We start from the raw sequence: 21,970 nt of genomic DNA on the forward strand, positions 1-21,970 counted from the left end.
CAACGTCCTCCACAACTAGACTGAAGAACAAAAGGACAGCAACTTGTCTGTTCCCCTTCCCCCAATTCCCCAATAAAAATCTTAAAAAAAAAATCTATCTATCTATCTATCTATCTATCTATCTATCTATCTATCTATAGATAGATAGATATATATATACACCACTCAGAGCAACGATGACAAAAAGATTCTTGCCTCTGCTTTGAGGAACAAGGAATAAAAGAGAACAGGCAAGGGACTCTGTGGACCCTGTCCCTGGGGATTCACAAACAGCAACAACAGGCCGCAGCCTCTTTAGAAGGGGGGTCGGAGGTGGCAGGGGGGGGGCAGAGCCTTTCCTTGCTGTGTGGATTCTTATAATTCCTCATCATCTTCATAAAGGACCAAAAGCGCTATCTGATCAAACTTCCAAGAAGCGGCCTTCACACATACACTCTCTCATCTTTCACTCATTATCCATTTGCACATTCTTATGTCTTGTCTAGACTTGTCACCCAGCCCTCTATCTTAAAGAAAATTCCCCAGGCTATGTCTTCACTTCCCTCAATCCAATGACACAGGCACCACCTCAGTACATTTTACCACTCAGTGTGTCAGAACCAAGGATTGGATTTGCTTCAGAAAAATCTCAGGGTATGGACACTGGTTGTTGATAATCTCAGGGAGTCCAAACTCTTACCGTCCTGGACGTGAAATTCCTTGGGCAGGGAGATAAGTGTCCCAAAGTTAGAGGGCTGCTGTCCTTTGCTGATTTACTGAGGACCCTACATATAAATTCTCTTGGAATAAGACGGGGTAGAGAGAAGCACAGCAGACCACTAGATTTTCCCAGGGAATTCTAGACATCCCACAAGACATAAGACTTGGAAAGTGTCAGGGTCCTGGCCCCTGGGGTGGGGGGAATGGAGCCCTGAAAGTCATCACTATGGGGGAGGGAGGCCCTGCGGAGCCTGGGGCGTGGGGTGGCAAGAGCTGAGAGTGGTGACTGAGGCGAGGAGGCCACTTCGGTGGGAGTCAGCCTTCTCTGAGGGTAATGGCATGTTGTGGAATGAATGAGGAGTTGGCATCCTGACTCAGTGCCTCAGTCACAGGATGTGCTAACGTCAAGGAATTAATTTGTATAAACTGTTTCAATAAAGAGCTCCGTCCTCAAGAGAAAACAGCCGGTGCCAGATGAGATAAAGCACAGGGTATGACCCTGAGTCCAACCAGACAGAAAGGGTAGGGCTGGCCCCCTGGTGTGTACCCGGAGGGGAGACGGACCCAGGCATCCTGCAGGGAAAACCTCTGCTCCATGTGAATGAATTTCCCTGTAGCTTTCCCATAAACTTTGTTACCAAGATTGTGAGCCCACACGTCTAAAGTCCCCGTGAGTCTGAACATCGATGCGTCCGTGCAGTACCGTGGGGCCAGCGCTGTCCTCGGCGTGGACCTTCCTGTCTGCGGGCTGCAGCTGGGCTCCTGGGACCTCCTGCACGACCTCGCACACAAACAGCCTGGGATCACTCTGATCCCAGAAGTGGCTCCTGGGCACGTGATGAGCCAGGCTCTCATCCGAAAAGGCAAGGTTCCTGAAAGAGAGACCCGTTCAGAACACTGAGTTCCTGTTTTCAGCCTCCGGAAACACCTTCAGTCAGGTCTCCCATCGGCGTCAGGAGGCCATGTCTGAGTTCCAGGCTGCCCAACTCAGGTGCACCTTCCCACAACGTGCTGCGATGCAGCCTGTCTGATTGTATTCTTTCCGATTTAAAAAAATTGGTTCTAAGAGCCCCAGTGGAGTCTAGCTGGAGAGAGACAGATGAGGTGGCTTTTGCTCCCGAGGTCCTGAGGAGGGTCTCTGATGTAAGCCCCCAAGTCCAGGACCAGCAGGTGGACCTCGGGGTAGGACAGCACCCCCTCCTAGGCAGTTTCCGGGCCTGGTTTCCGGTCTCAGCTTTGACATGTGTGGTCCCTCCCACCTCTAAATCTCCATGATTTACGGGCCCAGAATGAGACGAAGAACTTCAGGGAGACAAAATGGGTTGGGAGGCAAAGAATGGATCAGAGATTAAAAGAAGGCAGGTGCCTGATGGAAGACAATGAGTCTCACTTGACTGCCACCTGAAGGAGCAATGACAAGTCAGGGATGGGCTCCTTGGGCCCGTGTGGGCCATGCAGGAGCAGGGGGATCTGACCCTATGAGAAACCAGTGGCCCTCACAGATGTCACAGTTCCAGGACCGAGCAGAAAGCAGGGCAGGTAGACCAATGGTGGTACAAACCAAAGCGTTTCTCGGGACCCATGGAGCACCAGGGGCACCTCAGGACTAGCCTGGTGAGTGGTGCTCAGACACAAGGACGTGGCCCCGACACTACTGCAGCTCCTGGGAGGGAAGCATGATCGGCAGGCAGAGAGTCAGACGGAAAACATGACTCAGAGACATTTTAAAACAAGAACACCCAGGAATTAGAGTCATGGAGAGTGGGGGTTAAAGGAACGGTTAGTTCTGAGGTTTTGGACCAGGTGACCCAGGAAAGTGGTGCTATGGACAAAAACAGGGTCTCTGGGGAGTGAGGCAGAGTTGGAGTCTATTTCTGAGGTGGCGGCAAGAAACTCCAAGGACATTTGGAGATGGAGAAGAGGAGCCAAATTTGGTGAGAAGTGAAGATGAGCATGTTTAGTAGGTGTGAGTGTAAGTCACCAGGTGAAAGAAGGTTCCAGAAAGGGATTCTGAGAAGAGAGGTGGGAGCGTGAGGGGCAGGCAGGACAGGGGAAGGAGGGGGCTATGACAGGAGCAAAAGGAACAGGGCAGCCAGAGAAAGGCACGGGCTAGGCCATTCCTGAGAAGCCCGCTCTCCCCTGAACCATCAGCCTGCGGGCTTCTCGCCTCTGCATTCGCTTTTGGGGCTTACACACCCATCTGAGCGTTGACCACGCAGCTGATCTAACCACGAGAGCCAGTAAAAGCACTGAAATTCTATGACTATTTTCTTAGTAGTAGAAGGAACTCCAAATATACGTTACATGAACTCCCTGAAGAAAGACAATTATTTTTTCTAGAAATACATTTTCTACAAGACACACCCTCCCTGCCATCAGAGATGCTGATGAGTCTGAGGTTCATTGCATTTCTATCATGTGATTTCGGGCCATTTCTGGAGACACCTCGGAACCTAATTCTAGAACCTCAGAACCTAGAAAACAGATGAAGGACCCAAATCTATCCCAAATGCCTAAGTGTGTTTCTGCTTCACTATAATTGCTGGGGTCTTTTGAAGACTGAAGTATAACTTAGCACAACCTGCCTAGAAGTTAACAAGTAACTGAATAACATTTTCAACAGTTTTTTTTCCAATAAAATCCTCCCAAACCACAATCTTACTTCTTAGTTTCCTGCCCAACAAAGGACAATGTCTCTTTCCAATCAATCTGTCCTGTCTTGAAGTCGAAGATGGTTACCGTGTCCGTGTCCACATCATAGAAGCAGATTTTTGAATCGGGGCTGTTGTCAGCCTAGGGGAAGAGAAAACAGGAAGCTCATGGTGACCGCACAACCAAGAAAACACATTGCGGTGCCAGTGACCCACAGGCCACTCTGGCCGGTGTCCTTCCAGCATTCAGAATTTGAACATGAGTTTACCTTTATCCCACTGACTGGTTGCTGAATTGCTACTTTATCATTTCCGAGCATTGAAAACAGCCCTGAAAAACTGTGAAGGTCAACTACAGCTGTCTAGCTGTTCTCGATACTGACTTGCGAGCCATGTCACCTTAGCTGAGGTGGATTAACCACCGGAACAAGGTGGAATCTGGATTTTGATAAACCAGTTCTGATTCAGCTGCCTGGGGGCGGTTTGGGCGGCTGAGAAAAGTTCTGCGTGCAGAGGCTGCCCGCCCTCGGGGCATCTCCCAAGGGCTCTGGGTTCTGAGTTCTCACTCCCCCCACTCCCTGCATACATTTTCTTTTATTCGGCCAACCCCACAGGCGTCTGTCTCTCTTGTTCATTCTTCCCGAGTCCTGGCCACTCTGCCGTCCATCCGTCAGGGCTGCGAGCAGGGATCTCAGCCCCAAGGAACGTATCTCAGTCCCCTCATTCATCAAATAGAAAGTGTTAGGTGCCAGAAGCCACAGCTGCTACTGTGACTGCCACCACCATCGCCATCATCTCTTCTTTCTTCTGGGTCCTCGCACAAGAAAGGTGTGCGTGTGCACATACAAAAGAAACCGAGAAAGGGGAACCCGCTTGGTTTCTAGGGGCCACAAATGCCAAGAGCTTAGGTAGACTGTCAGAAGCTTTATTTTAGGAGATATTGAAATGGTAAATGGGACATGAGAACTTTAGAAAAGAAAGGCAATACATTGAAAATTGGCCAAAATTTTAGACTAAAGAAGATATTGCAAGCTTAAGAGCAGGGGGGAAATCTCAAGTTAAAATCATCAGTAGGTTTGACTACATAAAAATATAGGTTTCTCGTCGTCACAATTCCACGGCAAAATGGAAAACAAACGACGAAAGGGGGGCAGCATCTGAGACACACAGGATGAGCACAGCTCCTCTCCCCAGTTCAGCGTTCACTCTCTAGACCCTGGACCCCGCCTGTTGGAATTGGGGGGGGGGGCTGCATCCACCCCAACCTGCCTCCTGCTTCCCTCTCTGCCACCTTTCCTATCCAAAGCCGACTACCCTCCCCCTAGGAACTGCCAATGGGGGCTACTTTTCACTGTAGGCCCCCCTTTTTTTTATTTTTGCTTTTACCACAGGCAGGTATTGCCTGCTCCTGCTGCCCCCCCTTCCAGCCTGTGCTGCCCCCATTTTCTCTCCCTGGACCTTCACGCTGCCTTCTCTTCTATCTCTTCTCATCAGCCATTAACCTCCCTCAATCTCACTCTGCTCTTAAGAGTCAGGTCTCCAGAGTGAGTGGTCACTGCACTGTCCCCACTCCTCACCCCAGCACCATGGAAATGGCCCTCCCCACAGCCTGTGGACCCCGCTTCTGTTCCTGTGTTTGGATATCCTGGCACTGGCCCAGATACTGAACAAACGAGTGACATGTGATCTCCCGGCATGTGATGCTTGACTGACCTTCCCCATCTCCTCGGCCGTCCCCACCACCCCAACCTGCCACTCCCTCGGCCTCCCCAGGTCCCATCGTGGTCCTCGGGCTGTAAGCAGCTACTCTCTTCCTCCCGCCAGACTGCCCTTCTCCCGCCAGACTGCCCTTCAGAGACCCAGGATTGTATTTTTTAACTGCCCACCTGCTGCCTCTCAGATGCCTCAAGCTCAGCACACTGAAACAGGACCCCCCACCATCCCTGCAAATGGCTCCGTGGCCAGCTTCGAGTGTTACAACCAGCTTCTGCCCTCCCCTGCCCCACAGCCAATCAACCCCCACACATTGGGGATGGCTGGGAGGGTGCCAAGGGGACCTCGGCACCCTGGGTTCCTTACCCACCATTTAGAAACATCTCTAGAAAGACCACACTCCTGCCTCCACCCATGTCAGGGTCAGCTCATGTGATGGCCCAGTGACCATGCCGGCCTCGGCTTCGCCCTGTGACAGTTGACCCTCAGCAAGACCACACTTCTGCCGATGGACTCACCTTCTGGTGCCTCGACCAGGCTGCGCCCCCACGGTGCTCTCACAGCTTGGCTCAACCCTCACCTTGTCTGGGAGGCTCCCGACCTCCCTGGACCCCGACTCCGCCCTGTTACTCTCTGTCCTGGCACTGCTCACTGTCCTCCTAGCTCTCACCAGGGTTATAAAAATGTACTTTTGGCTCATTCTTTGATCAATGTCTGTCCACAGGGAAGTGACCGAGTCCTCTTGTTTCACTGAGTTTGTATCTGCAGTGCCCAGCAAAGTGCCTGGTACACGGAAGCCATTCCATAATCAACTCTTAAATAAATGAACACATGAATGAAAACACCAAAAAATCCTAGAACAGGGTGAACATGCTCTCAGTCACCTTCCCTTCAGACCCGCCATGCGGCCACCTACAGCATGACGTCACTCCATCTCCACGTGAGAGGCTCAAAGGTGCCTTCAACTGTCCTGTTACCCGTTGGGCGGAGAATTTAGTTGGGCAATGAGAAGAGACAGAAAAGAGAAGTGGTTTCTTCTTCTCTGCAAAGAACCCACTGTTTCTGATTAAATAAGCAATGAAGAGAGACAGGACAAGACAGAAGCTGTGCAGGTGAGGACGCACCAGGCAGGGGAGAACACAGGTGGGGTCAGGAGGGGAAGCCCTGGAGAGGGGACAGAAGAGGAAGGAAGGGCAAGGGGAGCTGGGACACAAAAGAGCCGCACAGAGTGGCCTCCAGAGGCAGCGAGTAACAGAGACAGGAGTCTGGAGAGGAGGAGCAGAGGCAGGCCCCCTGCGGTACCCACCTTGCTGAGGAGGATGCTTATTTTGTTGCCGTTGGCGTTACATCTGAGGGACGCAATGCCCCCGGCTCCAGGGACCAGCTCCGCCAGGTTCTTGCAGCTGCAGTGCACCTTCGCCTCTCTGCAGGGAGGAGGACAAGGACCTCAGTGCAAACCCAAGGCTCACGGTGCAGAGCAGGGATCCGCTTCTCCGAATGAGCCGAAACCTCGGCTCACAGAACTCAGAGTTCCCCAGCGGCCCAGCTGCTCTCACCCTGGGCTTCTCTGTGTTCCGGGGAAACCCACCAGGCTCAAAATATAGGGTGAGAGTTTAAAGTTCTTAAAAGTTCTTCGCTCCTTCTGAGCAACTATGAATATGCATCCTCTTCCCCCTCTTCTTACACAAAGTAGCTTTTTAAGAATGCTGCTCCGCCCTTGTATTTCCCCTTGAGGTGGGTCTGTGCTCTTTCCTTTCAGAACGGTTGCTTCATTACATTTATAACAGTTGCATAGTTCTGCATATCATGATGAACTAAAATGTATTTAATTCCTCCCGGTTAGCTGGTTCTTCTCTGCTACCAATAGAAACGATACTGGGTTTGTAGTGGTAACTCATCATGATTTTTTTTTTTTTACTTTTTTCACCTTTTCTCAGTTCCTAAGACGCTCTCCCTGTCCCAGGATCCACATGACGTTTGGTGGTTACATCTCCTGCGGCTACCACTGGGATCCTGTCTCAGACTCTCCTGGTTTTGATGCCTCACCAGTTTTGAGGACTGGTCAACTGTTCTGTAGAGTGTCCCCCCTCTGGGATGTTTCTGATGGTTTTCTCAAGATTAGAGTGGGGTATGGGTTTGAGGAAACCCCAGAGGCACAGTGTCACTGTCATCACGTCATATCAAGGGTCTGTGCCATTGACAAGACTCATCTCTGTGATGTTGACTTTGGTCTCTCTTGTCTGGAGTCATATCTATAAAGTCACTCCTTTCCCCCCTCCCTATACTGTCCCCTTTGGAAGGATGTCACCATGTGCAGCCCACATTTACAGAGTGGGGAGGTCTGCTCCCTTCCTCAAGGGAGGAGGCTCTACATAAATTATTTGTAATTCTTTTGTACAGATTTGTCTCTTCTCTATTAACTTATTCAATCACTCATTTCTATCAGTATGAACTCACAGATATTTACTTGCTACTCTGGGTTATAACAATGTTATTTTACTTATTTTGTTGCTCAAATTGTTTCAGCTTTGGCCCCTGGGAGCTCTTTCAGTTGGCTCCTGTGTCCCTTTGACATACCCCGTCATTGTATTCTGCTCCAGGATCATCTGGTACATTTCCTGCCTCAGTCCTAGAATCAGCCATTTCTCCAAGGACCTTGGTTCCATTTTTTGGAGATGCTGTTAGAAACCCCAGGGTGGGTACTGGTATGCCGGTTGCTCTGGGGGTGTCCTGGCCTCCAGGCCCTCAGCTGGCAGAACAAGGCAATGTGTGTGCGCTAACTGGTGTGTATGTAGACTTATCTGTAAATGTCTTCGTATATATCCATCTGTAGCCACACTAAGCTAAACATGACCTTAAACTCCTATCTCCATCACCGCAGGGGTCACGCTCACCTCCTCCCATTTGTCTGCAAACTCCCAGCAGTGAGGACCCAGCTCCACCACCCTCATTGTTCACTCCCAGGGTACCTATGGGATTGTCACCCTGTTCCCTTGTGGGAACTGTCTCTGTCAGCTGGAGGGCCGTGCTGTGTGCATTCCCTGTGTCTTTAGTCTTATAGTCGCCACCCATTCCCAAAGTGACTTAGATCAGCCACACCCCCTCCAGGGAGCTGGTTTCACACATTTATAATACAGGTAGGTTGTTTTGTTGCCTTCTGTATTCCATCCCGGGATCCCCCAACCTAAGAGATTTTTTAAAAATTTGCACACACTAAGGCTCACTTCGTGCTGTAAAGTTCTATGGGTTTTGACAAATGCAGTGTTGTGTATCTATCACATAGAAGTTTCATCACCCTAAGAAATCCCCGAGCATCACCTGTGCAAGCCCTCCTCCCTTCCCCATCATGCAAAGATTAACAATTCCAGCCAAGATACAAGGTGTTTCAAAAAATTAAGTGGCGTGTGACTATTGAAATGAGAACACAGAGCGTTTTCTAGTGCCTATGCATTTTCTACTCATCACAGTATCTACTCATTTTTAAAATGTAATGTTGCCTGAAGCCGATTTCTATTAACATGCCCCCCCCCCGCATTTAGCCTCTTTTCCCATTAGATAAGAGAAAAGCCCCAGTATGACTGGAAAGCTGAATTCTCTCTGAGGGGGTGCCCCGGTATGACCGAGGCCGATAAGGCTCCCTCTGAGGAGTGTCTCAAGGTGTGATTGGGACCTGTTGAAATGCAAACAGTTAATCTCCTCTTGGGAGGACACAGTAATCAGGCGTCCTAGGGGCTAGGCGGAGGATATGCGAAGGCATGCGGATATGCGAAGGCATAGCATTTGCTGGAACATAATGGATATGTTAAAGGAAAAAGGCTTTGAAGCACAGGCCTCAAACTGATGCTAATTTGATTGACAACAGTCTTACTTCTTTGAAAATTCTCAATTAAAGCGATGCACAGACCCGATTCGGGGCTCGCTCAGATTCTCTGAATGAGTCCCTTGGGCTTGCTCAGTTTCTCTGACTGAGTCCCTTGGTCTCCCTCTTAAACTTTACTTCTGTCTCTGACTCTTTATTCAATCTACGCCGCCCCTCAAGAGAAACCCGTTTGCCCTTGCCACGCTGGACGTGACAATGTAATACTTTCATATGGACAAAAATTGTACCTTCGGGAAAGATCGAAGCTTTTAAAGTGAGCCAAGTCCGTCCCTACAACCAGGAAATTTCCACAGATGTCAAAGAAGCATGGGTTCCCCTCCGTCTCGGAAAACGGCAAGAGCTGTTTCACAGTACCCTGAGGACAAGGAAAGGACAAGAAATTCAGAAAAGCAGCTTGTGTAGCGTTTCACTTCTGTGACTTAACGTTATTCACAGAGAATCTCGTGTGCTCCACTCATGTACTCAGTGTTTCCTGGTGGCTCAGTGTGTGACCAGTATCCTGAGGGATTCCAACACGACACAGAAGATGGGGCCCTGCCCTCGGGGATCCCTCATGCTTACAGTCCTGAAGGGAAGACAGACAGCAGCTGGGTCAATGAGCAAATACGGGTATAACCTCAACCTGAGACAGCGTTAGTGAGGTAACAGTGAGGATGCTGAAACAAGAAAGTGCCAAGGGCAGTGAGATGGTCAGTTCCATCTGCCTGGGTTGATCCAGGAGGCCTTGTCTGCAGAGGTCCTACGTTAAAGCCTGATAATATTGACTCTACTGCTAGCGACACACAAGGGCGCCCTTGGGTGGGGAGGTCAGTGAGTGGAAGGGATGGCAGTCACATCCCGGGTAGGTTCCATTTGGGGAAACACCCTGAATTGTACGAATGATTTCAAGACACGTCTGCTTTCCTGTACATATATCATGCTTCACAAAAATGTTTGAGAAATAGGCCTTGTCTGGAGGCACTATTTAAACGGAGAATGGGGAGAAGGGGCCAGCTGTCTGGGGAGCCACAGGCCAGCATTCCAGGAAGAGGCGGAGGCACGTGCTGGAGCTGGGTGGAGCTGCTCTGGGTCTAGGAACCACGAGGCCCCTGCAGCGGGAAGGGATGTGTCATGGGGAGAGGGGCATGCATCGAGGGTGTGGGCAAGCAAAGGCCACGTGGGGCAGTGCTGGTGCAGGCAGGGTCCGGTAAAGATGTAGAGTCAGATTTTGTTCAGAATGAAGCTAGAAGACTGAAGGGTTTTGAGCCATGAAGTAATTTCATATCAATTATATTTAAAAACAACTTTGTAGGGGCAGCCGGTTAGCTCAGTTGGTTAGAGCACAGTGCTCATAACACCAAGGTTGCCAGTTCGATCCCCACATGGGCAAGTGAGCTGTGCCCTCCACAACTAGATTGAAACAAGTACCTGACTTGGGAGCTGATGGGTCCTGAAATAACACACTGTTCCCCAATAAAGTTTTCTTTTAAATTTGTAAATGTCATTTAAAAATGTCAATCTTATCAACACTTTGGAAAGAGTGACCACAGTCACCTGGGCACAGCTTAGGCTCTGCAGCATGTCTTGTACACGGCTGACCTTACTCCTCTGAGTGGATAGAGGCTCCTGGCTCCATTTAACCAACGTCCAGTGGAGGAAGGCCTGCACCCTGCATGGCACTGGGTTGGGAGCTGAGCACTGCACAGTGAGCGGCATGTCTCCGGGAGCTTCAAATAGGGGCAGCAAGTCAGAAGGGCAGAACCGAGGGCACCGTGGGGCCGAGCCCAGGCAGCAGTGGATGCACACTCGTAGTTCCAGTGCACAGACGAGTGAGGAGGCAGGCTGGATGATGGGGTACATGCCAACAGAACTTAGTTGGCTCATGATGCTCAACAGAGAGACTCCGAGAGCAGGTGAGGAGGCAGGAACCTGCGCAACCTGCCTAGGAAACTCGGGGAGCGGGGGCCAGGGCGGGGGGGAGCAGTGGAAGAGGAATTCCAAACTGAGGAATCTAACTTCCATTTTGATGCATCTAGCAGGAGCTTAATATACACTTGTGGACCAAGCAAACAGCTGCCTGAACGCAGGATCCAGATGAGTCATGGGAGACTGCTGATTGGGCCAAGGGCGACCCCATCTGTGACAACAAGATGGGGCTCAGCCTCCTTTGCTCAGCCTCTTTCTCTGCCTGCTCCTTAAACACTGGGTCGCCCAGGGCGCAAAGTTGAACTCATCTTGCTTCTACATCTCTTCAGCTACCATCTTTACGTCCATGCATTCCAAGTTCCCAAATTTACTGCTTTACAGCACTGACCTGGCTCCTGACCTCTAGAACCTATATTTCTAACTTGCCCTTGGACATCTCGGAAGTGTGTCCAAGGCGCATCAGACTCGCGCCTTGTTGCCCCAAACCTGCGCTGCTTCTGTAGTTTCTATCTTAAGGCACCACGATCAACCCAGATTCCCAAACTAGAAAACTCAGGACACCTTCAATTCCTCCTTCATCAACCCCACTCAACTACCAACTGGTCCCTCCCTTCCTGTTCGGGCCTCGGCTCCCAGCCCGCTGACTGGTTTCAGGGCCTCAGACCTCTCACCTGTGGCACCTCCTACCTGACTTCACTGTTTGCCAGCTCCCTTAGTCTTTCCCACTACACTGACCCAGAAGTTATCTTCTAAGAGATAAACAACATAAACCCAAGAGGAAAAAAAAGCCCAAACGCAGCCTGTCCCTCAGAGCTTCACAACCCCCACTATTTTCAGGGTGAGGGCCGTCAGTCCGGGCCCTCCTGCCACATCCCCCACTTCTCTGCTCTCCCCTCGGCTTCAGTGTCCACCAGCATCTGTCAGACACCAGCCCCTTCCTCAGCTCAAGCCTCTGCATAAACAAACCCTCCCCTGGTGCCAGGCACTGCTCTTTGCCCCAGGCCACTCACTGCACAAAGCCCTGGGAACAAGTGGGGCTGTACGTTCCAACCTAGAAAGAGGGCCCGTTAGAGAATTGGAAGGTGCACGACAGTGGTGCAGTATTGCCTCGCTGTGAACACAAATGAGCAACCACCACCATGGTTTGTGTGTCTACGTCCGCACAGGTGGGGAGAAAGGTCAGGAAAGACACGGCCCAGGCTTTCAAAACGGGAGAGAGTCACTAACCTTTCCTCATACACTGGCATTATATTATTAGTTACAATGGACATATACACCTTTTAGTTAAAAAATTAACAACAAAAACCGCCCAGCTCCAGGACATCTGTTGTGAGATGCCCTCCAAGCTCAGCAGGCGAGGCGCCTTAGTTGCCTCCATGTTTCCCAGCAGACCATTTGCCCCTTCCTAACAGGCACTGGCCCTTTCCCAGTGTGCTTTCCACCCTTTCCCAGCAGGCTGTTCTCCCCTTCCCAAAAGGCCCTTGCTTTTTCCCAGGATGCCTTTGGCCCTTCTGCAGCAGGCCGTGCACTCTTTCCCAGTATGCGAATAGCCCCTTCCCAGCATGCCGTTTGCCCTCCAGCCCTCCAGTGCCCCACAGGTCGTCTCTCTGCTGACACAGCTGACCCCTTCATCTGTATAAGACTATGGCCCCTCTCTGCCTAAGCTTTATGTCCATGGCAGATGCCTCTTACATAACCATCTTACAAGGTAGGCGAGCTTTCTTTGCATGGGGTGCCCCGCTGGACTCTAGCCTCCTTCCCTCCAGCCTCTTTGCTTCCCCTCTGACCTTAAGGCATGGGCAGGCAGCTGAGTCTGCACTTTCCCCCAGGAGGGCATGTGGGGCTGTGGGCCCCATGTCAGGCCTCTACTCCCATGTATTTTCCATCCCCCTCTTACTTGAGTGTGCTCTTTCATTGTCTGAACCCCACTAGAATGGAGAACTCCACAGAAGCTCCCGCAGGCACTGCTGAAATGGAGGAGTGGACGGGCAGCGCGAGAGGGATAAGGAGAGGGACACCAACGACCCAGAAATCAAACGCCAGATCCCAAGAAAGAACTGAGAGCTACACAAAGCGGTTGGACTGAGCTAAAACCAGTGCCAGGATAGGTATTTTTGACCTTGACACAAAATTCCACTGCGCGTACTGGGTTGAATGGCGGCCGCCAAAAAATATGTCCACCTGGAACCTGTGAATGTGACATCATTTGGAAAAAGGGTCTTTGCAGATGTTAAGGATCTCAACAGGAGACCGTTCCTGGATGATGGGGGGGGGGACCCTAACTCCAAGGACAAGTGGCCTTATCAGACACAGAAGAGAAGACACGGGGAGAGGACCATGAGACGAGGATGTGGCCCAGGAGCGCCGAGGACTGTCAGCAGCCACCAGAAGCTGAAAGAGGCACTTGATGCATTTTCCCTCAGAGACTCAGGGGGAGCCAACCCTGCCCACACCTGGATTTTGGACTTCTGGCCTCTTTAACTATAAGAAAATAAATTTCTGTTGTTTTAAGCCACTCAGTTTGTGGTAATTTGTTACAGCAGGCTCAGGAAACTAATGCACCACATTGGCGCCTGGGTTCCAGCAAATGTGTGAGGGATGCGAACAGGCAAGGGCTTCTTTACTCTACGCCACCAGGAGAGAACAGGAGAGCGTGCTGGAGACCTGTCATCTTGAAGGCACGCACTGCTTCCATCCTGGCCTCCCCCTCAGACACCCACAGAGAAAGGCCTGTCCACAGATATTCTGTCGCGCACACGTCCTCCCGTTTCACAACCCACGTGTTCAGGGTTCAGTGATCGAGTCCTTGCCACTACAAAAGGCCCTTGTCCTGCGTCCTGATTTCTGAAGTCACAAAAGTCAGGGATGGAGGAGCCATCCCAGAATCCATTTTACAGCCACGCCGCTCCTGGTGGCGGGAATCTGACCTGGCTGGGTAAAGGCTATCAGCGGGCTTGGATTCGAGTCAGACGGCACTTTTAACTCTGCTCTCATTGTCTTTTATCATCACAGCCCACTCGCTCTAGAGCAGCAATTTACCTGCCAGGTTCGAACTTGAACTCGGTTTAGCTCCACCGTGTAAACATTTTCTTCATGCATCGCTAACACTGGAGACTCACACAGGAAAGTACCTAAAATGAAAGATAAACATCACAACAGCAGCAGCTAACCTTTTCACACTTCCTCAGAGTTTAAGAAGCATTCTTATGCATGCTCCCTAATTCGCCTTTGCCATTACAACAGTGTTGTGAGGGATGCGTTTTTTTGCACCTTGCAGATGAAGAAAGCAAAGCTCCAAGGTGCAGGGAACTGCCCGAGGCCACAGCTGGCAGTGACAGCTGTGTAGGCTCTGGGCCTGGTGTGGGGACTCAGTGCTGGGCTCCCTGCCCTGCATCAATCATTAATGATGTCTCTTTGCTCCCATGTGGCAGCTGGTGCTTCCGGCAGCAGAGCACCTATGATGGCACAGTTGTTTAAACAAGCTTCTGGTTATCTTCAATAGAGCTTCGGAAGCCACAAGCCTGAGTCTGTCTCTAGACAAGTTCATATCTGGTTAAGGAGATGATTACACACAAAACCCAGGAAATATCTCAGCACCTGCTGCGCTTGTCCTATTGGGTAGATAAGTTCCTCCTTGGGGCTGGCTGAATGGCTCAGTTGGTTAAGAGCACGAGCTCTGAGCAATGGGGTTGCCGGTTCGATTCCCACATGGGCCATTGAACTTTGCCCGAGCTGAGCTGCCACTGAGCTGCCAACAGGTGGCAGGATGGCTCAGCTGGTGAGAGCACGTGCTCCTAACAACAAGGTTGCTGGTTTGACTCCCGCATGGGATGGTGTGCTACGCCCACCCGCAACTAAGATTGAACATGGCACCTTGAGCTGATCAGCTGTGAGCTGCCAACGGGCGGCCAGATGATGATGACTGGACTTGGAGCTGAGCTACCTGCGCCCTCCACAACTGAGACTGAAGGACAACAACTTGGCTGTTCCCCTTCTCCAATACCCCAATAAAATCTTAAAAAAAAAAAAGTTCCTCCTTGTCCCTAAGGGGGGTTTACACTAGAAGACAGAAGATGTGAATTACCAGCACAATACAAGGCGGAGCAAGAAGAGTGTTATAAGAGAACTTTAGGCAACAAAGCATTAGAAGAAAAGAAAAAGAGGGAATAATGAGGGAGAGAAGTGATGACCATGGAAATATCTCCAGGGGGGTGGGGGGGTGAGGTGTTCAAACGAACACGTTGGGGGATTCCCCTTGGAGCAGTGTACTGGCAAGTCATCCTGTGAGATGACAGGGCCAAGGTCAAGAGGGGTGAAGGTAAGAACTGAACTAGCTGAGGAGCATGTCCTGATGGTGCCTGTGCAGGCTGGAAGATGTCCCCCGAAGGCATCAGGTCCTAATCCCTGGAACCTGTGAACATGAGCTTAGATGGCCAAAGATATTAAGGTCTTGAGATGGGGAGACGATCTTGTATTGTCTTGCTGGGCCCTAAATACAATCACAAGTGTCCCGATGAAGAAGGAGGTAGGTTTCAGAGCAATGTGACAATGGAGGCACAGGCTAGAATGATGTGACTCCAAGCCAAAGATTGCCAGGAGCCACCAAAAGCTGGAAGAGGAAAAGAACCCATTCTTCCCTAGAGTTCTGAAGGGGGAGTGGCCCTCCTGACGCTTCGATTTTGGTCCAGTGAAACCGACTCTGGACTTCTGACTTCTACAACTGTGACAGAATAAGTTTCTGTTTAAGCCACTCAGTTTGTGCAGCCCCAGGAAACTCATCCAGGCGTGTGCTGGAGGCAGAGGATAAAGGCAGCCCTGTGAAATGGACGGCTGGAGGGACTGAAGGGATGGAGAGGGGTGTTTGACAATGAGGGCGCATCTCTGATAATCCACCCTGAAATATGCAGACAAAGGCTGGCCTTGGTCAAGATGCTCTGGGGCTGACTGCTCTGTGTGGTCTGGAACCAGTTCAAAAGCCGGTTCCTTGGAAAGCTGTGGTTGTTTGCATTCCTGCAGTTTTGTCCAGGAAGGCTTGCTGGCCCAGACCTGGCTGTACATTTCAACTACCTTGACTGGTTTCAAAAGGTACAGCCTGGGAGGCCCGAGAGGTTCTGGCAGCTCAGGACCAGAGCTGCAGCACTGGCTCTGGCAACACAGGCACAGGCATGAGAACAGACACGAGAGTCTCCCCATGGCCCTGTGCCAGCCCTTTGCCCACACCACATGCACCAGCACTCCCCTACGTCAGATGATGAGAAAACAAAATAGGGTGCTATGAGTCCCCTCTGCTGGAGGGAAGAGACTCCCCACCTGCATTTCGTAATGTGGTGCCAGAAGGTTCAAAGATTGCCACCTGTTTTCCATTCCAGACAGCGATAGCATCCTAAAAAAAAAAAATCATGAAAATTAAAAAGCAACCCTTACCGTCTGAATGACCCTAACCACTGACCAGGTCTTTCCTCTCCACTGAAGACCCCCAACCGACCGCACGGATCACCCTCACAGTCACCTTGATGGCGAACACACCGCTGATGTGCATGTCTGTGCGCAGGCTGTGCGTCACCCCCGTGGACAGGAAGGACACGCTGAGTACGCTCGGGGAAAGCTGCACCACAGCCACTTGTTGGTGGAAGTGCGACGACATGGCCTGTTCGCTGAGGATCACCACCGAGCTGATGTTGTTCACGGCCAGGAGGTTCTTCCTGGAACCCCACTTCGTGCCCACGTCGCAGAGAAAGCACCAAGAATATTAACAAAGGAGGAGAGAGACAGTGAGGAAAACATGGTACCCATGAGGACTCATAAACAATTTCCAAGCACTGTTTCTTCTTGTTGTTACAAAATTATTTTTAAAATTTGAGAGTGTAAAATGTGCACTTTGTAGAAAAAATGTTAAATACTGACTCATGATGCGGCAGGTAGGTACCTATATGGCTGCTTTAGCTTCTGTCTGTTCTGACTGGTTGACCATCTTTTAGAATTTACTTTTCTGGTGTTCGTTTAGGGATTTTTTTTTTAAATACATAACAAATGTACACAATGTCTTAAATGATTCGGTTTTCCTCTGGTGATATGAAATGCCACTTTCACAATTTCATATTAAACTTCCAAATCTATACAAAGCTGTTAGTTTTGAGACATAGTCTGGTATATTATACAGAAATGTTCTGATGTTTATACATTTTTTTTCTTGGCCATTTGCTCTCCCAGATGGGTTTAGAATTATTGTGTTGAATTCTCCCAGAAAAATAAAAGTCATTATTTTTACTGGATGTACATGTAATTTGTAGATTTATTTGGGAAGAAATGACACTTTTACAAGATCAAGGCTTCTCTTTGAGGAACACAATATCTAACCATTTATTTAGCTTTTTTTTTTTTTAATGTCCTTTAAGAAAGTTAGTGTTGCTTGTACTATTCTTTAAAATGGCATTTCTTTCATTACCAGGGGGGATTACACATGTTTTCATGTATGTGTATTCTACTAACTACTCTTAGATAAATTATCTCCATCAGTTTTTCCATTGAAATTGCTAGTATTTTTCTTTTTTTTTTTGAAGACATTTGTTGGCAATTTATTTTGACCATACATGGAACCATAATAAGTCTATGGTATTTTTCTAAGTGTTACTATATTTGTATTTAAACCAACACCTGATATTTAAATTTTTTTTCCTATTTTTGTAATAGAGAACTTGTAAACCAGATGCTATTTTTTTTTTGTCCCCTCACCATTAACAGTTTATTTTTTAAGACCTCAAAGTTGACTTATATCAGAAAGCATCATGGCAGAAACTAACATATCAATTCAAGTTAAATGCCTTTCCCATAAATATTCCCGCTTTCCGTGTGTTGTTTATGAGAGTCTGAGTGATTGGTGCTATGGGATTCACTTTTTTTAAAATTAAATTATTTTTATTATGAAATACACATTTTTTAGAATTAGTTTCAGCTGTACAACACAGTGCAATAGTTATACTTTTTACCCCTCGAAGTGACAACCCCCCCCACCAATCCGCCGCCCCATGCTAGTATTTTTCTTATAAATGTGAGTTTTCTTCATGTCCTTTATTCTAAGGTATCACTAAACATTAAGTCACATATTTAAAATAATAGCTTTCTGGGGTGACCGGTTAGCTCAGTTGGTCAGAGTGTGGTGCTGATAAAACCGAGGTCGCTGGTTCCATCCCCACATGGGCCACTGTGAGCTGTGCCCTCCCTAAAAGAATCAACTATGCTATTGTAGCATGAAAGCAATGTGTAACCAATGACCATGGCTGTTCCCCAATTAAAAAAAGCTTAAAATAAAATAAAAATAAAAAATAAAATAATAGCTTTCTGTGTAAAGATCTCTCCTCCCATAAAAAAACAAGAACACTTTAAATGTATACATCAACTGGAAGAGTTATATGTCAACTTCATACTAAAATGAAGAAAAGAATATGCACTGAGAATTGGGAAATACAGTATTTTAGAGTTTAACCCTTTACACTCTTTAAAGTGAATATTTATACCCAGCTCAGTTTTTCTTCAATTCTAGTCTTGTTCCCCATTGCCCAGTATGAAATAAGTTTTTATGTACTCAAGCTTGTTAATCTCTGCTTTTACAACTGCTTTTATTACCTCAAGTCTGAGAAAGTTATATTTTCTCTACAGATCTGATAATATTCTATGCTATTTTTAGCCAGTTATTCTGTCTTAATTCGTAAAATAATCAACTCATTAATTCACCTGGAAACTATTTTTATAAATGATCTGTGAAGGGGATCTGAAAGTAAATTCCAAAATTGCTACAAAGTATCCCTGAACTATTTACTATGTAAGTTTTCCTTTCCTGATTAGTATAGGAGTAAGTAAATTTTAAATTAAAGATTTACACAGAGCAGATCTGAGAGGCAACTTCCACAATGGCCAAGGACCCAACAAGCATAACTGAAAATTATAAAAAACCACCATCGAATTATCTGGAAATTGGGCATAAACCAAATGAAGAAGCACTTATTCAAGAAATTCTACTAAATCTGGTAAGAACAACAGAGTCTGTGGCACTGGAGCCACTCCCCTACCCCCCTTCTGCCCCCCAGCTCAGCATCACTGAAGCTCCACTTGGGTAGCTGGCCAACAAGATGGGCTCCTCTTCCAGCTCCCGGTCCAGGGCTGTAGCGTGTCCAGTCACGGGAGGAGCTAGCCTCCAGCACTGCTCATCCCCCAAGCTCTGTGTTGCAGAAGCCGATTCAAGGTCAGTGGGGCAGGGAGGTGGGGGCTCCCTCCTCCCACCGGCCCCTGCTCACAGGCGTGGTAGCCTGAGAAGACTGGGCCCCACGCCCTTGCCCAGCATGCTCACAGGCAAAGGCTCCATGCTGGGAGAGGCAAGCCCAGAAGACCAGAGGCTACTGCACCCAGCTCATAAAGCAGGGTGTTATTTAAGAGAAGCTGGCCACTGTCCCCACGCCCAAACTCCGGAGAAGAACTGAGGCCTTCCTAAGAACAGAGAGCTCTGAAACACTTCCCCAAAAGAAGTGACTTCATTCAAATGGAATGTGGGTAGTTCAAGCCTAAGGATGCTCTTGAAAGCAGTGGCGGTTTTGGTGGTAAGCATTTAGAGGAGGCTGGTAGCTTCGTGAGAGCAACAAGCTCAGCAGCAGGCCAAACAGTTTACTGGAGAAAACTGGGGCAAAGATACCTAGGAGGAGCCCTCCTGGGGTCAGAATAAACCTCAGACACAGAACTCAAAGCCCAGCCCTGCCCAGATTCAACTGGACCAGACTGGGGAGCAACTGATGCCCCAGGATGTTGAAGAAAACAATAGAGCTGACAACTGAGGGGCCTAACACGGCCTGTGATACTGGACAGAGGCAGGAGGCTTAACAGAGAGGTCAGGGAAAGAACAGTCAGGGGAGCCCCCCCCTAAAAGCACTGATGTCCCAGGTTGACTGTGTTCGTGCCCCCATTCTCTGAGGAGTAATGTCAGAGGCTTCACAATGCAAGCCAAAGAGACGCCACTACAGTGGTCCAGCCAGCCAGTCACTAAACAAATAGACAAACAAACAATAGTGGCAAGCCCTGGAGGTGAGAGGGGCATGAGGGACAGTATCCCAGAGGTGACACAGTTATTTTAACTAAAATGTCTAGCTTGCAACAAAAAAATGAAGTGTCGTGCAAAACAGACTATGTCTCACACAAAGGGGAAAAAAAAAGAAACTGCCCGGAGAGGGCCCAGATATTGGACTTGACAAAGACTCCAAAGTAGCAACTAGAAACATACTGAAAGAATGAAAAGAAACCAGGCTTAAAGAAGTAAAGGAGGTGTGATACAATGTTTCACCAGAGACAAATTATAAAAAAATTATCAAATGCCCCAAAGAAATTGAAACACAGAAACTTGTACACCTATGTTCACAGCAGCATTATTCATAATAGTCCAAAAGTAGAAACAACCCAAATGTCCATCAGAGGATGAAAGGATAACAAAATGTGGTCTATTCAGACAGCGGAATGTTCCTCAGCCATGAAAAGGAATGAAATACTGACTGACATATGCTATACTATGGATGAACCTTGAAAACATAATGGTCAGTGAAAGAAATCTCAGATCCATGCATATTGTGTATGATTCCACTTATATGGAATGTCCAGAATAAGCAAATCCATGGAGACAGAAAGTTGATTAGTGGCTGCACGGACCTGGGGAGGGGGAAATGGGGAGTGGCTGCTAATAGGTATGAGATTTCTTTCTGGGGTGACGAAAATGTTCTAAAATTTATTGTGATGGTTGCAAAACTCTGTGAGTATACTGAAAACTATTTGGTACGTTATATATCTCAATAAAGCTGTTTTTAAGATAGATAGATAGATAGATAGATAGATAGATAGATAGATAGATAGATAGATAGATAGATAGATAAAAAATAGAGATAGCTATAAAGGGATGGGTAGACAGAGAAAACAGATATAAATTACTACCGATCCACAATCCCTTATCTACAATTCTGAACTCCAAAAGGCCTTTATTTTTATATAGTCTTTTAAGTGGAATAACTGACAAAAATAGGTTCAAAATCAATTACTTCCTCCACTTTTGCAGGACACAGAATGAGTGCATCTAACGCCTTGGTCAGTTGTACCTTTATCTGTGCGATGTTTCCTTCGAGCTCAGTAGGGGTTTGAAGGGTCCACTTGTCTTTGCCCTCCACTCCTCGGCTGCTCTGGGGGCCTGGCACTTTTCTCCACATGGCTACTCTCCCTTTATCGGTACCGGCTGCCAGAAGACCTACAAATGAAAACAGAGTTCACAGTCATTGACTTGAATGGGGTAAGAACAGCAGCAAGCTCCCTTCTCTGACCACCCCCTCTGAAATATCATCCCATCAGTCCTCCACCCGGTAACTCTCCAGCCCTCACCCACTGTATCTTCCTTTGCAGAAACGGATGACACCCTGGCGATACAGTGTGTGCATATGTGAGTGTGGATGGTGGGAGTGTTGGTGCTGGTTTCTCTGTCTCCGTGAGAGCAGGGGACCACCTGCCTGTTCAATCTGCTCCCCCAAAGCTACAACTAGCACGTGGCACTCAGCAGGCATAAAATAAATGCTGATCCGGCTCATCTATTCTTTCTGTCCTCTGTGTGTATGTATACACATATACACATAATGCATATAATTTACACATATGTATATATGTGTCTAAAGTTTCCTACACTTTCTTTTCCTTGGGGTTTTGGGAGGGAACTAAGATCAACTGCATACAGCCAGGTTGGTCACACTTTTGACTAAACCCCTTGACCTTCCTGTGAGATGAAAAGCCTTATTGTTACTTTCTTATTCTTACCTGACTTGATTGAAATGACTTGACATAGTTTATGATTGAGTTACCAGTCTTTGACTAGCCACCATCATCATTTTGCAGTCCACAGAGCCAAGCTTGAGGTTGGCTCTCTTTCTCCCTTATGCCAGCCCAAGAAATCTCACCTTTGACTTCACAGTAAGAGACACAGTTTATAGTCTCTCCTTTTTTGAAACAGAACTTCTCCTCTGGACTCAGCACATAATTCTCTCCTCGTTCTAAATCCCAGAATCTACAAGGGAAGCAAGAACGCCCATGGGGGCGACTGTCAGTGCGCTGC

The 21,970-nt window shown here is 48.3% G+C and overlaps 1 protein-coding gene across 1 annotated transcript in view; it reads right to left on the reverse strand.

The window, feature by feature from the left end:
* The window catches only part of IFT140 (intraflagellar transport 140), a 109,123-nt gene that overhangs the window by 64,124 nt on the left and 23,029 nt on the right, over window positions 1-21,970 (reverse strand). Inside the window, exons 8-16 of the mRNA XM_019648452.1 lie at window positions 21,816-21,922; window positions 20,973-21,118; window positions 16,358-16,561; window positions 16,159-16,231; window positions 13,888-13,979; window positions 9,171-9,298; window positions 6,370-6,487; window positions 3,362-3,492; window positions 1,403-1,571 (exon numbers count right to left, since the gene is read on the reverse strand). Of these exons, the coding sequence (XP_019503997.1) occupies window positions 1,403-1,571; window positions 3,362-3,492; window positions 6,370-6,487; window positions 9,171-9,298; window positions 13,888-13,979; window positions 16,159-16,231; window positions 16,358-16,561; window positions 20,973-21,118; window positions 21,816-21,922 (1,168 nt within the window). The remainder of the gene's footprint in view (window positions 1-1,402; window positions 1,572-3,361; window positions 3,493-6,369; window positions 6,488-9,170; window positions 9,299-13,887; window positions 13,980-16,158; window positions 16,232-16,357; window positions 16,562-20,972; window positions 21,119-21,815; window positions 21,923-21,970) is intronic.

The sequence above is a fragment of the Hipposideros armiger genome, unplaced genomic scaffold (genome assembly GCF_001890085.2).
Source record: "Hipposideros armiger isolate ML-2016 unplaced genomic scaffold, ASM189008v1 scaffold_126, whole genome shotgun sequence".
NCBI lineage: Eukaryota > Metazoa > Chordata > Mammalia > Chiroptera > Hipposideridae > Hipposideros > Hipposideros armiger.